Here is a 17,200-nt window from a genome sequence, read left to right on the forward strand (position 1 = left end):
AGTTAATAAATTCTGAGACTAATATGAGTAAAAAAGTTCAAAGACCAAATTGGAAAACTACTACAAGTTCATGGACTAACTACTGCTTTATCCCTCATCTTATTATCATTACCTTGTTTACACATTAATTTCTAGGTGTTTATAGTCTTCACAAATTTGAAATTTAGTCTTTGTACTTTTATGTCTAAGAATTTAATCACTCTTCTTTTTAAATTTTAAAATTCAGCTCCAATTGTTAATACTGTTAAATTTTTTGTTAAATTTATTGGTGTGACATTTTCAAAGAAACAAATACTCACTTGGTGACAATGTAACTGAAAAAAATTACATAATGAATTTGAATTTTGAAATCTGATAAGTGGATAAACTAAATTCCTAAAAATAAAAAAAAATACAAAAGCTAAATTCCAAATTTGTAAAGAGTATAGGGACCTATGGCAGTTTTTAACCTAATTTCTATTAGTTTTTAGGTAAAAACACCTCTCTATTACCTCTCAACTTCGATAATAGGTAAATTGATACCTTTAAAAGAGATTGGAACAATTTAATCACTGTTAACTTAAAAAATGAACAACTAAAGACAATTAATTAAACTGTTAATATTTTTCATCAATTATACATAACTTTGATTGGTATAGTAACAATTTTATCCTTCGATGCTTATATATTTTGTTTAAATATTGTAGAGTAAATGTATTATTATACCAATAAAAATATGTATAATTAATAAATAAATAAAAACATTTACCTCACTTTAGAAATTACTAGGAATTAAATTGCTCGACAAATTGAGAACCAGACAAATCTTTTACCAATTTTTTACGTAAAAAAGACAAATTCAGGTCGACTCAGCCTGAATCGGTCCAGTATAATTGAAGGGTAAAATGGCACAATTGTGAATTCCAGTTAATTCCTTTCCAATTGAAAGATCAACGCAGGTTAATACAATGAACAACAGTTGCTTCTACCTGTCATATTGGACATGGTTTTCTAGCATACAAACAGACCAGTAGTGAAGTGATACATTCAATAAGAGCTACAACTTAATCAATCGGTCAAATATTTGTATCTTCAAAGTCTCCTACATTTCATTTTTCCGGCCGAAAAGAAAATGGTAATTTTCACCTTCATGTTCTTTTCAAGAGGTATCCCAAAATGACGCTAACTCAGCCAACAAGTATTACATACACGAGTGGAATACCATTGTGAGCTTTTCTGTCTTTGCGTCTTAAGAGTTCCTGCAAATTAAAATTTCAATTTGAGGCTGCAATTAAGCTACTAACATAAACACTGTCGGTCTTGTATCGATAGAATTATCGGCGGCAGTTTCTCTCTACTATTGTTCTAATTTTTTAAATCCCGTTTTCGGGACTGATTTTCATGCTCCATTTCAACGTGAAGACAGTTTTAAGTTATTGATAGCTGGACAGTGGCCATGGATAGTTGATAATGCACTATTATATCAGAAATATTAGCAATTGGTCCTCAATGCCTTAACCTTGCGGGTACCAGTTACTTAGTTCAGGACAACAGATATATAATAAATATTCCAAAGTGCCCAGCAAGAAACTCTTAGGAAATTATGAGTAAGTTACCAGTTCTTGCTGAAGGCTTTTATTTTGCTGAATGGCAGCGTTTTTCTCCTCGGCTAGCTTGGAAATGCGAGATCTTGCCTGTAATTAAGACTACTTTTCAGAATAAAAATGCCATGACAAAGCATCAGTCTACTTAAAATGAATAGCTTCAGTGACAAAGGAACATTGCCAGAATTAGCTACCGAGGTGATAGAGCCGCATCAAGTGCATGTGAGAAGTTAACACCAAAGGTTGAATTTTTTGAAAGGCAAATCCAGTAATCTTACTCAAAATGAACAAAATTCTTCTACAAGTTTTTACTGGACTTATTGGCATACATGGGTATGTACAAGCTAGCGTACCCCCAACATCAGAGTCCAGTACCCCAACACAGGGGTATGCCGAGGCACATTCTTTAACTCTATGACAAGTGATGTTAAATGAACCATGTTTGATGACAAGTGATTTAGGGGGAAAATAGAAAGAAAAAACGAGTCAAGAAAATTTCCACCTCAAGATGCATCGTGCAAGTATGATTACCAGTATCATCAAATGTATTCTTCAACTTTATAATTTGAAAATTAATATACCATTTCCTAGATAATGCTGATTACGAAATGAAACCGCAATCATATGCATTCACTTTACTTCATTGGTTTATATAGAAATTGTTAAATATTCCTTTCAACAGCCGATAAGATTCCAATGGCAAAGCTAACAGTACCAACAAGAGTGAAAGAGAAAGAGAAGTTACATCCGATCAGTTGTGTTGAGGTTCATGCTGCTTGACATGAGCTCTTGGCACCTGCAGGCACAATAATATATAACCACAACAAAACTCATTAACATTGGTTAAGGAGCAGACTGAAAAACACTAAAACCCGATGAATACTCACAGATGTAAATTCTGAAGCGTTCAAGCTACCGTTGTCTGAGACTGAAGCCGTAGATGAAGACCCTTCCTCGGATCCTTCTTGAACAGGGGAAGGAGGCTGAGGAGGTGCAATATAAACAACCCTCAACTTGCACTCCTCAACATGGTTCCCAGATTCCTTATTAAACTAACACATTCGAAAGCAAACAATTAGAAAACACAAAACCCAATTCTCAAATCTGATACAAAAGAGTATAGCATAGCAAATACCATCTCAGGAGTTATATCCTTTGCTGCGGTTCCGGGACTAGCAGCCACACTCTGAAGTAAAAATTTATCCTTGCATTGCATATCGGGAGGTGCTTCCTTTTGTGCTTGCATTGTAACTGCTTCGTAAATTAAACATTAGACATGATTAACTAAAATAATGATAGTTAAACTCAAACTCTGTGGCAGAGAGAGAGAGACCAATAACGTTGCCCGTAGAGGCAGGCAGAACAACTCCAGTGTTGGGCCTTACACAGTACTTCTTTGGATTTGTCGTTTTGACCTGCGAAAAGCACAACACATACGCACAAAAAGATTATGTAGAAGATCAAGAATCTAAGTATTGCTAGGTTACAACAAAATCCCAATAAAGAAGAAGGTTTTTATTTATTTATTATTATTGTTAAATATGACTACTATTTTCAGTTAAATTTGAGAAATAATCTTTCACTAAAACTTAGTTTATTTGTTTCAATTAAACACTAATTAGTTTAGATTATTTTATTATTATTTGACCTATGAATTTAGCTTATAAATAGGCTCTTTTACAACCTTAGAAAAATACACCCATTAGATATTAGAACTCATAACACATTTAAAGAATTTTGTGTTTACGTTTTGAGGATTCTTTTATTTTCGAGTTTTCGTGGTTTAGTCTTAATCTTCATTCATTATAGTAAAATTATCTTTACTCGTGGTTTTTTATCCTCTTTGAAAGGATTTTTTCACGTTAAATTTGTGTGTTCAATTTCTCAATTTATTCCGCTATTGTCTTATTCGTTGTTTAATCGGGTCGATTCCTAACAATTATATACTTTGCGTCTTTATTTTACCATAATTACCTTAAAAGCTACATAATTGTCGGCTTGTTGGACAAGTTTAGAGAACAGGAGATCTGCTTTCTCAGTTCAACTAATTCAGGAACAAGCAACAAATGCTAGAATTGGAAACAATTGACAACGCAGAAATGGAAATCTTCGGAAAGGGAAAGTCATTGGAAGATGTTTACAGGGAAATTGGAGCTCTTGAAGGTTGATGCCGAGAAGTTCGCCTGTGCTCATCGTGAGTGGATCGCGAAGATGTTAGTTGGAGTTATTAAATATAGGCCGCTTCCGGCAGTCCTTGAGGGTGGCGGTGGGCTTTCTAGTCCTCCGGCAACGGAGGAAAGAGACGAATGGGAACTAGTGTTTGAGAAAGAGCTTAAAAGCAAGAACGTGGGAGGACAGTGATGTTTGTCAGTCTTAAACTTTCGACTTTCGACTTTCGACTTCCGGTTCCATTTTTTACAATATCATGCGGTTCCATTTAGGGTTATAATTGTCTTTTCGTTATATTGATTATAATGTGGACTTTTTTTTTTGGTGAAAGAAGGAAAGATACAAAGTAAATAAACTATACTTTCAAACGAGAATTCTCAAATAGATTTAAGCCTAGTCTCTTAGCATGAATTATTCTGATTAGACTATCAACAATTAAGTTATATTCCTTGGGAATATGTTGAATTTTCCATTGCTTCATCTTTTTTAGATTTTAATGAATTTTTTTGACTATGATAGAATTAGAGTTTCCTAAAGTATCTTTCATTATCGCATTAAGAGCTTCAATACTATTTGTTTTTATTAGAATCTTCTCAAAACGTCTATCCAAAATAAGGTTTAACCTATTCAAAATCCCCCAAAGCTCTACCTCCGTACAGTTACCCAAATATAATATGGACTTTCTGAGTAAATAGGAGGCAAAAATCAACTAAAACTCGAAAAGATATAAAAGTAAAATGGACCAAATTTGGAAAAGCTGGAGTACAAAAAAAAAGGAATCCAAATTTAAATTTGATACGGTAAATAAAATAAAAATAATGTATTTAAGTATTTTAAAAAAAGAAAAACTTTAAGCAAATAATTAGTACAGTTGTCACGCTTTGAGTTGTGTTGATTATTTTTACTGTTAAATTATGGAGTGAAAATTTAAAAGTTAAAATATATTTTAAATCTCTATACATTCTATGCATTTGGAATATAGTTCTCTTATTTTACTTTTAGAAATTTAATCATTTTACTTTTTTGGATTAAAAGTTTTAGATCTAATTGTAATCGTTGTTAAATTTCTTCTATTAAATTCTAGCGTGATATTTTGAAATTATAAAAATTTATTTGGTAGTCATGTAATAATGAAAATAACATTTAAAATGTTAATATGAATTTGTTCTTAAAAATATCTATTTGAATTCATCGTAATAAAATAATTTTTTTGTTGGGATAATATTTCTAAGAAATTTTGACATAAATATTTTTATTGAAATAGTTAACAATATTAAGTATTTAAACTAATTAATGACATTATAAAAGTAGGACCAAATTATGTCAAAAATTAGAGTAGATGAATTAAATTTTAAATTTCAACATATCATTTTAACTAAAATTAAAATTTGACCATTATCTTATAATATAAAAAAAAAAGTAAAGTAAACTTAAAAACGTGGAAAGCCACACAATAATTTTTAAGCTTCTTGAATATAATTACGTAACAAATTAACTATATTAATTATTTGGCATACCTATTGGGCAAAAGTACACACCTTCAGCAGTTAGGATTTTAAATTTAGGTTTTAATTAGGATCATATATGATGGTGGAATCGAAATATAAAACAATGAAAAAATTCAATGTTTTCTATTTTGAGAATTCCGTTATAACTGGCAGAGTGAGTCTTCATGTAAAATGAATGTCATTAGAAGCGTTTTTCTGATTTATATAGTCACGTCAGATTTTTTTCCAACAGTTTGAAAAATATTTCATATTGGATAGTAGAGTTTTCTTATAAAATGAAAATATATGGAGAAGGCTTTTAGAGTTAAATTTTAAGGAGAAAAATTGCTTGTTGAGGAGAAGGTTTTTTATGTTAAAAATATGAAATTGTTTTATTCATTTGCTGGAGCAAAGTTAGTAGTTGTTGTAGAAAAAGTTGGAAAATTAATTGTGACTGAATTTTTAGTATAAATAATATTGTTGATTGACTTAGTATCACAAATGAGCTAGCGTGACACCAGATTGATAAAAGAAAAACAAGTGTTTAACAATCATAAACAATTGTATTCATTTAGTATTATTCATCTGATGTATTTTTTGCTTAAATTTCATTTTACTTACAAATTAATCTAATTTTTTATTTTAATATCGTGCATATTTCATATATTATTATTATTATTATTATTATTATTAGTTCTAAATCATATTATTATTATTATTTATTATATGTTATTTTAATAATTCATTATTTCTAAATCACAAATTGTGATAAGATTTTAATAAAAAAGAAATCATGAGTATTATTTTTAAATTATATTTGTGTGATAAAATTTCTAGTTATTATTTAAATTTTTTATTGAGTTGGTGTCATGAGTTAATTAGACAACAACTTAATTAGAGAAATTAGGAAAATGCATATTTAAAAAATAATCACTGATTAAACATAATAATTAAGTTTCAAACTTTCAACTCCATCTGATCTGTGATATACAAATTGCTGACAAGCTTATATCAAACCCTATTCACACATCTACGGGAAGTTTATGTCGAATCAGACTTATGAAACAAATACTAACATTTCCTATAATAATCTATTCAATGTAAATAACATTTCTTACAAGTATGTTCACTAGTCCTCTTCAGGGGAAAGGAATGTATGATAAACATGTACATACGCCTCATTTGATTCGTATACTATCAAAACCCAAAATTTTGTTTTTAACATTTTACTGGTGGGTGTTTAGTGTTGAGCATCAGAAGCAGAAGAAGAAACCTGTTGTTGACTAGCTTGAGCAGTAAAACCAACAAACCAAGCAACCCTCATGAGTTGCATACCAAGAACCAGTATCCACCAACAGACCAGGCCTCTGATTGAGTGCATCACCCATGCTGGTGCATCGATTTCAGCCCCGAGTTTCAATCCCCTCATCAGTTGCAACACACGGTAGCCCTCGTACACAATCGGAGTCACCAACCAAACCGGTGACTTCCAATGCCAGGTCAAAATCTCAGTTAGCACCTGAACCGACAAAAGCAGCATGTAGGGACCCAATAGAACTGCAAATGGGAGGAAAGGCAGGTGAGGTTGCATGAAACCCCTTTGGGAAGCAAGAAGTAACATCAGAGGGATCAAAAATCCAGCCAAAGTTGCACCTAGGTTACATAACTGGTAATTGGAAGGAGACTTGGACTTGGAGACTTGTCTCAGGTTCATTGTCTTGGCACAGTAATCAGCCATGAGGAGAAAAAGGGTTGCACCCAGATGGAAGATGCAATCGAGTCCAACCAAGGAAAAAAGGCTGACCTCATTTGGGCCAATGAATATAGTGGATATTGGCAACCATAGGGTGGGAACCATGCCTGTAATGAGAAGAAGACAAGGGCCAAACACCCACATTGGCAACTTAAGATATCGAGCCTGTGCTGCTGCCAATGCCCGATCGGTCGTAGCTGTGAGATGATCAGCTTTAGTTGTTGGATTCTCAGCTTTATTCCCAGAACGAAGGGTTTCAAACAATTCAGATGGGTTTTCCAAGAAGTTATTACCAGATTTGTCAGTGTGAACCGATGTGAGTGGTGAATGTTCCCATGGAGGTAACTTTGTGCAGCAAATAGAAGGGTATCGTCTGATGTGAATGTGATGGATGGCGAGCAAATGTGGCACCTTTGAGGATTTTAACAATTGTATGCTGTTGGAACGAACCTGTGGAATTCGAGCAATGGACATTGTAGGAGGAGCTTGAGCTAAAGAAGCCATTCCTTGCTTCATATATGCGATGCTATGGTTCATCTTCAACAGCCTTCTTAAGATTATATGGTTTGCATTTCTCTGAAACATATATAAAAAACTTGAAATACTTGGGAAATAAATTCTTTCATTTTTCATTAATTTAGATCAGATGTTAAGAATTTCACGAAATACCAACGTGGAGTTTTTTATTTTTTAAAATTAAAGAATTAAACCCAAAAAGTATCCATATCTCCAAATGAAACAACCACAATTGCATCAAACACTAACCAAGAAAAGGAAGAGAATTTTACAAATTAGTGACACAATTCAATAAAATAAATTACATTAAAATACCATTTGAGCAGCAGAAGAAAAGAAAGTAAATAATTTGTAAAAATGTAACATCTACCTGGTTGAATAGAAAATGAATCGAGAATTCTTGTGATATTCTTCCACATTTGTCATGGACGATTGAGATGGGATAAATCCCACAAAAATAATTCTTGTAAACTTGTCTCTAATGGAAGCTTCACTCCCCTATCCTGTTTACAATTTTAAGAAACAAGAGTAAGGAAAGGTTCATTTTTTTCCCCAGCCAAGAAAGAAAGATAGCAACTTTAGAGTTTCTTTTTTTTTCTAATTGACTGATCCCCTGGGAATGGAATTTGTGTCTTTCCAAATTATTCGGATTCAGTTAAAACCAATATATATTTGTTTTAATTATCGTGTGAATTTAAATGATTGAGTATAGTTATAATTTTTATGGTAATTAGATATTTTTTATGCTTGAAGGTAGTTATTATTCCTCAAATTACTTTCCATTTTGATTTAAGATACTTTCAAGGATGTCTGCATAATCAAAGCCTAATGATGTTTCTAAGGGCAAACTGATGCTAAGCAGCAACATAAACAACAATGAAGCTTTAACATTGAAATTAGCAGCACCTAAGAGCCGCAAAGCCCGAGACCAAGACCAAGACTGTAGTCTGTAGAGCCTCTTCCAGCTAGACGTACAGCAACATAGTTACTATGTAGTTGTCACAGGCTTCGTAGGGTTAATGGATTTCGTGGGTAAGTGAATTCAAATGACTAAATAGAAGGGACTGCCAGGGTCAAATTCAGCATCTTCTCCAATGGTTAAAAAAGGATGGAAGATCACATGTGAGACTCAACCACTACCGCGGTAGTTCAGGGCCATTGAGTGTGTATGACTTGAAGCGGAATGAAATGATGGTGTTCGTAATGAACAAAATAAAGAAATAAAGAAATGATGGTGTTTGTAGTGTGAACCGAAGGAAATTGTCCATAAATGAAGAATTCCTGTGCGAAAAGTTTTAAACGTTTATGGTGCTATAAGTAATTGTGGCTCCAAAAATAAGCGATGAAGAATAAATCCATAAGTGTAGATGATAAAAATAGAGCTTACTCCTGTTTAAGGGCATGATCCAACACAACAACTTATCCTTAAGCTAAGCTTTAAGTTCTTTAGTGGGTTTTTGATGATGATGTAGCGTTTGTTACAACTTTGAAGAAAAAAAGGAGCAGTGATAAAAGATCAGCATTGTTGACCTTCAATTCATTAGCCGGCAATGGGCAATGAGAATTAAGGGACCTCCGTACTCTTAAATTTTTATTTTGTTCGTTTTACCTTACTTTGTTTTCCTTATCTATTCTGGTGCTTAAATAATTATTATTAGAATATTTTTATTTTTTTCTTATTTGTAAAAAAGGATAAAAATTTTGCAAGTGTAAATAATTTTTTTAAATATAAGTTAATACATGATTATAAAACAAAAAAATAACACAAATACGGTACGAATATATAAAACTTTCTTGATAAAAAAATAAAATAAATATAAAATAAATAACATGAATTATTGACTCGAATTACCCAAAAAATAATTTAAAGATAATAATTAGTTGTCTAATGACTAACCTCAAATTATAATCTGAATAATCTCAAACAAATGAATAGCATTTAAAGATAAAAAAATATATTTTTTTAGAATTTAATGTTGTACAAAATTTTGTCCTTAATTTTTAAAAATTAAGTGTAGTCTTTAATGTTATTTAATAAGTTAAAAAAGTAAGCAATATCCCACATCCCTTAAGAAAACAAAAAAAATGAGATTTGAGTTCTATATAAAGACTTATTTTGTAAGTTTTATTTTCACAAGAAATGACATAAAAAATAAAAAAATATTGGGGGCAAAAAGCGCTTTCAGCTTGAAGCATTTTCTTACAAATATGCTAAAAATGTTTGATAATATTTTTTAAGAAATTCAGTCTTTTTTTTTAGGTTAAAATGTCTTAAACAATTTTAAACGACCATAAAATTTATAAAAAATTAAATATATAATTTTTTTATAAATTCATTCAAAATTATTTTTTATAAATTCATAAAAAATATATATTTTAAAAAAATAAGTAAAATTATTTTATTTAAAATTTTATTTACAATTTCTTTCCACATTTGAAATTATCCTTTCTTTATAAATAATATAGTTTAAACATTTTCTTCAATTTTTCGTGTTACTCTTTGATTCTTTTTTTTTCTCGATTTCCTTATTCTCTAATAATTTGTTTCTATTTTCTTTTCTTTTCTTCCTCAAGAACTAAACAAAATACTTTCTTTTTTAATTTTTATATTCTTTAGTTTTAAAATTCTAAATCAAGTGGGAGGAGAAGAGAATGTTCTGAGAATTTACGAGATTTTATAAATAAATTTGAAGAAAATTGAAGAACATTCATCAATAATCCAGTAATGCTTTGATTCAAGAGGACAGGCAAACATGCAAACAAATAAAATAATTAAATGAATACTTAAAATGGATATTCAACAAAAAAAGAAAAAGAAAACATCACTCATTTAATCCCAAAACCAATTAGAATATCAAAAAACAAAAAAAGAACCTCAAATTTGGAATTGTGAAAAAAAATCCCCCAAATCTGCAACAATTTTGTTTGCTTATAAGAAACTACAACAATGGGATCTAAGGTACTTGAACCACCAACTCCTAACCCCCATCAACCAATCCTTCAATCATTTATAATATCAAGACCCTCAAACCTTATGGCTGCAAAAAATTATTTGACAAATGGTCAAATACCAAGCACATGTTGCAAAATCGTACTCGAGGGAGGTTTGTTTAAACTAAATTAACAATATGGAAGAACACGTTAAACTAAGTCTAAATATATACTAATTTACTTATCATATTACAACTAAAACTAAAATAGAGAGTTTGCAGAAAAGAACTAAAGTGCATAAAAGACAAAAACACCAAATAACTGATTAATCAGACAAAAGGGTGATTAACTTTTGTGTTCATGGTTAACTTAGATTTAGGGGGTTTTACGAATTAGCTAACAATGAACCTAATTGATACCTTTTGGCCTATAATTAAGTCAACTGATCGATTTAACTCACTTATCTTTCAACCCGATAAATTAAACCGGGCTAGGTTGAACTGGTGTTAAGTAGAATACCCTTTCGGTCTTATTAACCTAAATTAATTCTTAGAGTCGTTAATTCCAGGGTTTGATCACATTCAACCTAAACCAACTAACCAGTTTAGAAACCCTAAATCCGAGCTAACTGCTCCCTCTTCGGCCAATCAACCTTCCTAGGGTTTAGTTGTCGATCACTTTAGATGCAAACATTCCTACCTAGTTATAGAACATTCAAAAAAATGAAAAATAAAATAGAAGGGAAAGCGTTGCTTAGAAATCCGAGAATATTGATTGGATATGTAGCAGCCCATTTTTAGTGAAATTGGAACAGTGCTTTCGAGACCACAAATTCTAATCCGAAAAGAAAAGTTATTTTAATATTATTTTATGGTCTGAATTATGATAGAAATATCGTATAAAAATTTCCTTAATAAAATTTTACCAATTACATGTTTAATTAGTAAAAGGACTAAATTGCATGAAATAGAAAAGTTGAATTCTAGTAGTTATAAGTATCAAATAGCTATGGAATTCAAAACTTGAAGTCCTTATATGGCAAATAGACCATTAAGAGGGGTTAGTAGATAAGTATGATGATTCATCAATGAAAAAATTAAATAAAGAAAAGGACTAAATTAGAAAGATGAAATAATAAAAAATGATATTTTAATTAAATACTAAAATATCATCATTTTCATCATCTTTCCCAAATAAAAAAGATGGAAACCTTAGCCATGGAAATTGGGTTTTGAGAAAACTTATTTGGCTCAATTAGGTATGTTTCCTTGTCCCATTTTTAATAATTTTATTTCTGAGATCGTAATAGCTTTAATCTAGCTATTTCGGGGATTAATTTGTAAAGTTATCAAAGTACTAGGATTTTTCAATGGATGAGTATGCATGAATTATGAATTTTTATGGTAAAAAATGAAAGGTTGTTGATAGATAAACAACTTTTGTAAAGGGAATTTTGATGAAATTATGATTTAGGGACTAAATTGAAAAGTTGTAAAATTTATGAAAAAATTCTAAATTTTATGAAATACATGGGCTTCTATTGTGACATATAAAAATCGACTAAGCTTAGAATAAGGATTAAATTACATGAATTTCATTTTCTGAGCCTAGGGATGAAATCAAAAATAATTAAAAGTATAGGGGCAAAATGGTAATTTTTCCTAAAGTGTGAATTGAATTGAATTGAATATGAATTGATGTTAAATTCATGCATTTAGATTCGGATAGACCGAATACAGTGGTAGAATAAGGAAAAGAGAAGGTATCAGATTAGTAGATTACAAATACGCGAACACTTGTTGAGGTAAGTTCGTATAACTAAATTGTGTATATTTATATGTTGGAATTGGATGTTGTATATGTGAATTGTATAAATGTCGTATGTATGAAATTGATCACATATCTGATAATACCTGATAAATAATAAGTCCCGTTTGGATAAATGAGATTCAATGAATATAGGGTTCCCGAATTGGTTGTGGTCCTGCATATGTTGCGGACACACCATAGCTCAAAAGAGCGTCCCGTTATTAGCTCTCATGAGCATCCCAATATTTTTCCCTCTCGAGTTTCCCATTATATGGTTCCTGTGAGCTTCCCGTTAATAGCTCTTCGGAGCATCTCGATTGGTTGTGATCCTGCATGTGTTGTAGACACACCACAGCTCTTATGAGCGTTCCGATATATGGCTCTTTGGAGTTTCCCAATTAAAGGCTCTTTGTGAGCTTCCTGATTAATTACTCTCCAGAGCTTCTTGATATAGCTCACTTGAACATCCCAATATCTGGCTATCCGAAGCTTCCTAATTAATGACTCTTCGGAGCTACCCATTATTAGCTCGCATGAGCTTCCTGAATATGGCTGTTATGAGCTTCCTGAATATGGCTGTTATGAGCTTCCCGTTATACAGCCCGAATAAGATTTCCATTACATGGCTCATATGAGCTTCCTGTTATATGGCTCGAGAGAGGGCTTCCTGTTTATGTGCTTGTATGAGCATTTCTGAATATGAATTGACGGGTTACAGATTTGTACATTTCGAATGTACTACCCGGGTATCCATCGATTTTTTAAATGATTCAACGGACAAAATCCTGATATGAGAAAATAAATTAATTCAAAGTGAATCATTACTCGTATATACATGAAGTATATGGAATTGATATATGAATACAAGAAGTGAAAAGTTACGAACATGGAAACTTGATATTGTTGAGCTCATACATGTTCCTTGACATTTGTATGGAAATATGTGTCTAACATGGTTGATGAGGATATGTGCTAGGGCTTTTGGCCATCTTACTTGAGTATGCTTTATATGCTTACCTTAATTAAGATTAAATGGTAAGTTAAATTTCATGTTATACGAACTTACTAAACATTAAATGGTTACTCTGTTTTATTTCCTCTATTTTATAATAATTCGGAAGCTCAATTTGGTTGGAAGCTGGTCGGATCAACATCACACTATCTCTCGACTCATTTTGGTATAATTAGTAAATTACTTTTGGTTATAATGGCATGTATAGGTTAAATTAGGCCATAATGACATGTATGTGATTTTGGTTGTAATTAGCTATTAGAATGGCTTGCGATGAATGTGTTTTGATGTATATATATGGTATAATGTTATGTTTGATATGGGTGTTTAGTATGGTTAATTAATAGTAAACTTCATAAGTATGTCTATATGTATTTTTGGTCAAATAGTTAAGTTTGGATATATAGATTTATGAAGTGATATGTCAAGCATAAGACTTGATTTTGGCTTGGTTCAAATGTCTTGGATTGGGTTGTGAAAGTGTTAAAGTGTTGATGTAGGTAGAATACAAATTAGGTGAGAAATAAGGCTTGGAAATGACCTTATTTTGTCCACATGGGTAAAGACACAAGCGTCTGTCTTAGCCGTGTGTGATATACAGCCTAACACATGGGCGTGTGGTTTGGCCGTGTGTTCTTTACATCTTTAAAATTTCAAAACAGAATGCTAAGAATTAATCACACGACCTGGCACACGGGCATGTGGCTTGGCTGTGTGACCCTTGCACCTCTACATGGCCTAGTATACAGGCAAGTGACTTGGCCGTGTAACCCAATTCAGAGAATTACACGGGTACAGACACGGGCTGGGACACGACTGTGTGCCCCATTTTGAATGCCCACACGGGCATGTGTACCTTGCACATAGGAAAAATTTTGAAATTTCGCGAAAAATTCTCTAAGTACCCGATTTAGTCCCGACTTGTTTCTAATGTATATTCTAGGCCTTGAGGGCTCATATAAGGGACTTTATGAATAATATCTGACATGAATGTTAAAAAATATTAAATGTCTATATTTGATCTATTTATTCCGGTAATGCTCCGTAATCCTATTCCGGCAACTGATACGGGTTAAAGGTGTTATAGAATGATTGATTGCTTGAACCCACAAACAATTAATTGATTGTTGCTTTGGCGAAAATCGTAATGAAAAATAAAGTAAACAGATAAACTAAAAAGAAACTTTAATTGAAAAGAGCCAAGTCTTGTAACAATTGAAAGAAATCCTTAAATTAATTCTAAAACCATAACAATCTATGAAAAGAACTAAGAATAAACTAAAAACAACCCCATTAATCTATTTTCTTGAGCTAATATTTATTGTGTTAATGTATTATGACCAATTTAGGTCCACTAATTCTCACATTACATGTAACACCCTATACCCTATCTACTTTACCGGATTCGAATATAAGATGTCACAATACCTACATACTTAACAAAATTATACAATTCTTGAAAGTCATACTGAATGTACCTCTTATCTTTATAAAATCATTTCTAAGACAATAGATCTGAATAATACATTTATTGTTTGTCACAAACTTTCAAAGGTAAAATAAAACCTTACAACAAAGTGTTTGATAAGATAGACATATTCGTAGCGTATATTACTACTTGTCATTTGAAAAACATATTTATATAAATGTCTCTCTGTATGCAAAATATTGTCCTCGGTCTACCAAAAGGCTTGTATACCAAAAGACGCATATAAGTTCAAAGGAACTTAATGTGTCTCACTCATTATCACCTTTTTACGAGGTCTTAGAATCTTTCGACTCAAGGGCTTGGGTTCTTTCTTAGACCTTGACGAATACTTTTCTGATTCCTAGTTGGCGAACAATCATGTGTCAATCTAACTTCACCCCATAATTCGAATCCCATTACAAATTTTCTTTGCAAAAGGTAGTTGAAGGCACTCCTCAGAATGATACTCAACATATGTTATTTTTTATGGATTCTTTTACAGGAACCAGTGATTATCAGTAGACCAATTATATTATGTATTAAGATCAGTCTAGACAATCAAACTTGCTTAGAAAAATATAATGTTTTAATCCAAGTATTAGAATCCCATATAATGCCTTAGATATGCGTAGGTTTCCCATAATGATAGATGACAACTCACTACGACGGCTTTCCAAATGATATGCCAGATAGACTTTCCAAATGATACACCTCAAAGGCTTTCCAAATGATACGCCATAAAGCCTTTCTAGGTAATCCGTGTTTACTGTCCCGGTAGACCATCTCTGTGGATGCCATGGGGATTCTCCCACATGGTCTTATACCTTTACATACTGTTGGCGTATTAACATATAATGCCATGACCATGGACTTTCCATAGATTTATTCAATGATTTTCCAGACTAGTTAGCACCGTAGCTATCTTACCAGAGGATATACAATAAATCTCTATTTCACAGAGATTTGTCTATCCAGTTAGCAATATATCTGCCCTACCGGAGGCTACACAATATATTTCCTCTTTGTTTTTATATCACAGATTTGCATGTATTGGACTTGTACCACCTCAAAGATCTTTTTACTTAAACTTTGACCATATACACACATAAGTAACACTGATTATTATCATCCACATATTTCAAAGTTGACATACTAACTCTCTAACAACAAAGACACTTATCATGCTACCTCATATTCAAACAACTTTTATTACTTATCTTTTACTTCTATACAGACATTTTCCTCAAAGAGATATACCTATCAGCAGAGGCATCAACCATTTATTCGAATTAGAATGATATACAAAAGTCATTTCTAGATACTTACCAAAGACTTACCTTTACCTTAGTCCAAAGCTTCTGTTTCGACAATCCTTCTCGATCCAACAATAGCAACAAAAAGGCAGAATCATCTACTTATTAAACGAGATCTTAGTTCGATTTTAACGAAGAAGAAGAAAAATAAGAAGAAGAGAATGGTGAGGTTAGGAAGAAGAGCCTGAACATTAAGCAGATAGAAAAACCATCTAAAATGTCTCTTTCCCATAAATATACTTTTGATCCCCTTGACTTCCCCACCAAATCCAAGGTAGGTACAAAAATTTCGGTGAAGGTTTAATTTACTGTTGACCAGTCATAAGGAGGATTAAATCAATTTAATTGAATCCTGTTGAGAAATGACCAGCATGTTTCTTGTGATGATTTGTTTAATTGGATTGTTTTAGTGTACAAGCAATCTTTCACACATGTTGTCACTTTACTATTTACTTTGATTTCTACTCCTGTTGATGCAGGATCCCAACAACTCCTAACCAAACTCGACATAAAATCCAATTCGATAGTACTCATGCAAATTGGGCACACCATATATTGGCGGTGACCCACGTTCGGCGTGATATTAAAGACAATTAAGTCTCCTACAACTTCCTCATACTCTTGACAAGCTCTTAATGTTCAAACAAAACTTTAGGGCATACTGTTTAGATAGGTATATCTCTTTGAGGAAAATATTTGTATAGAAGTAAAAGATGAGAAATTAAAGACAATTAAGTCTCCTACAACTTCCTCACACGCTTGACAGATTCACGTTCACTCTTTTGGGTGTAATCTTTTTTCCCTTGGAAACATATTGCGATCAATTCCTTAAATACCGCCAATAGGTGACTGTTTTAACCCTAATATGCGCCAATACTCTAACTCACCATCAAGCCAATAGGGTGGTAGATTATGTTACCATAACGCGCCCAACGACCTACATACCTACTCTACTCACCTTTTCAGATTCGTCAATTTTCAAGGTGTGACATTACAATTTAATGTTGGTTGTACAGACAAACACACCCTTTGTAGAAATTTTAGTTTGTTGGGCCCAATGTTGCATCATTCTGTACCAATGTTGTGACTTTATGAGCAATTTGCTCTAATTTTGATGTGGGTGAATGTGAAATTGCTCCTTGATGTCACAACTTTACCT

At 32.1% G+C, this 17,200-nt stretch overlaps 1 protein-coding gene and 1 pseudogene across 2 annotated transcripts; both read right to left on the minus strand.

The window, feature by feature from the left end:
* Nucleotides 1-1,166: 1,166 nt before the first annotated feature.
* LOC107935875 (vesicle-associated protein 1-2-like) lies at nt 1,167-3,710 on the minus strand (annotated as a pseudogene).
* Nucleotides 3,711-6,175: 2,465 nt separating this feature from the next.
* On the minus strand, nt 6,176-8,137 carry LOC107935876 (uncharacterized). Of its 2 annotated transcripts, XM_041074331.1 has the most exons (3): nt 7,879-8,137; nt 7,286-7,568; nt 6,176-7,189 (listed from the first exon to the last, which is right to left on the minus strand). In XM_041074331.1, exons 2-3 carry the CDS (start codon nt 7,527-7,529, stop codon nt 6,480-6,482), a joined length of 954 nt encoding a protein of 317 aa, XP_040930265.1. In that variant the 5' UTR covers nt 7,530-7,568; nt 7,879-8,137; the 3' UTR covers nt 6,176-6,479. The 2 variants fall into 2 exon arrangements, with proteins under 2 accessions (XP_040930265.1, XP_016723990.1); XM_016868501.2 differs by having other exon boundaries at nt 6,202-7,568; nt 7,879-8,098.
* Nucleotides 8,138-17,200: the final 9,063 nt, after the last annotated feature.

Source organism: Gossypium hirsutum, chromosome A08 (assembly GCF_007990345.1).
Source record: "Gossypium hirsutum isolate 1008001.06 chromosome A08, Gossypium_hirsutum_v2.1, whole genome shotgun sequence".
NCBI classification, from domain to species: Eukaryota; Viridiplantae; Streptophyta; class Magnoliopsida; order Malvales; family Malvaceae; genus Gossypium; species Gossypium hirsutum.

Coding starts and splice junctions, on each gene's coding strand:
- LOC107935876 (XM_016868501.2), bottom strand. CDS start 7,529: ATGAACCATAGCATCGCATATATGAAGCAAGGAATGGCTTCTTTAGCT.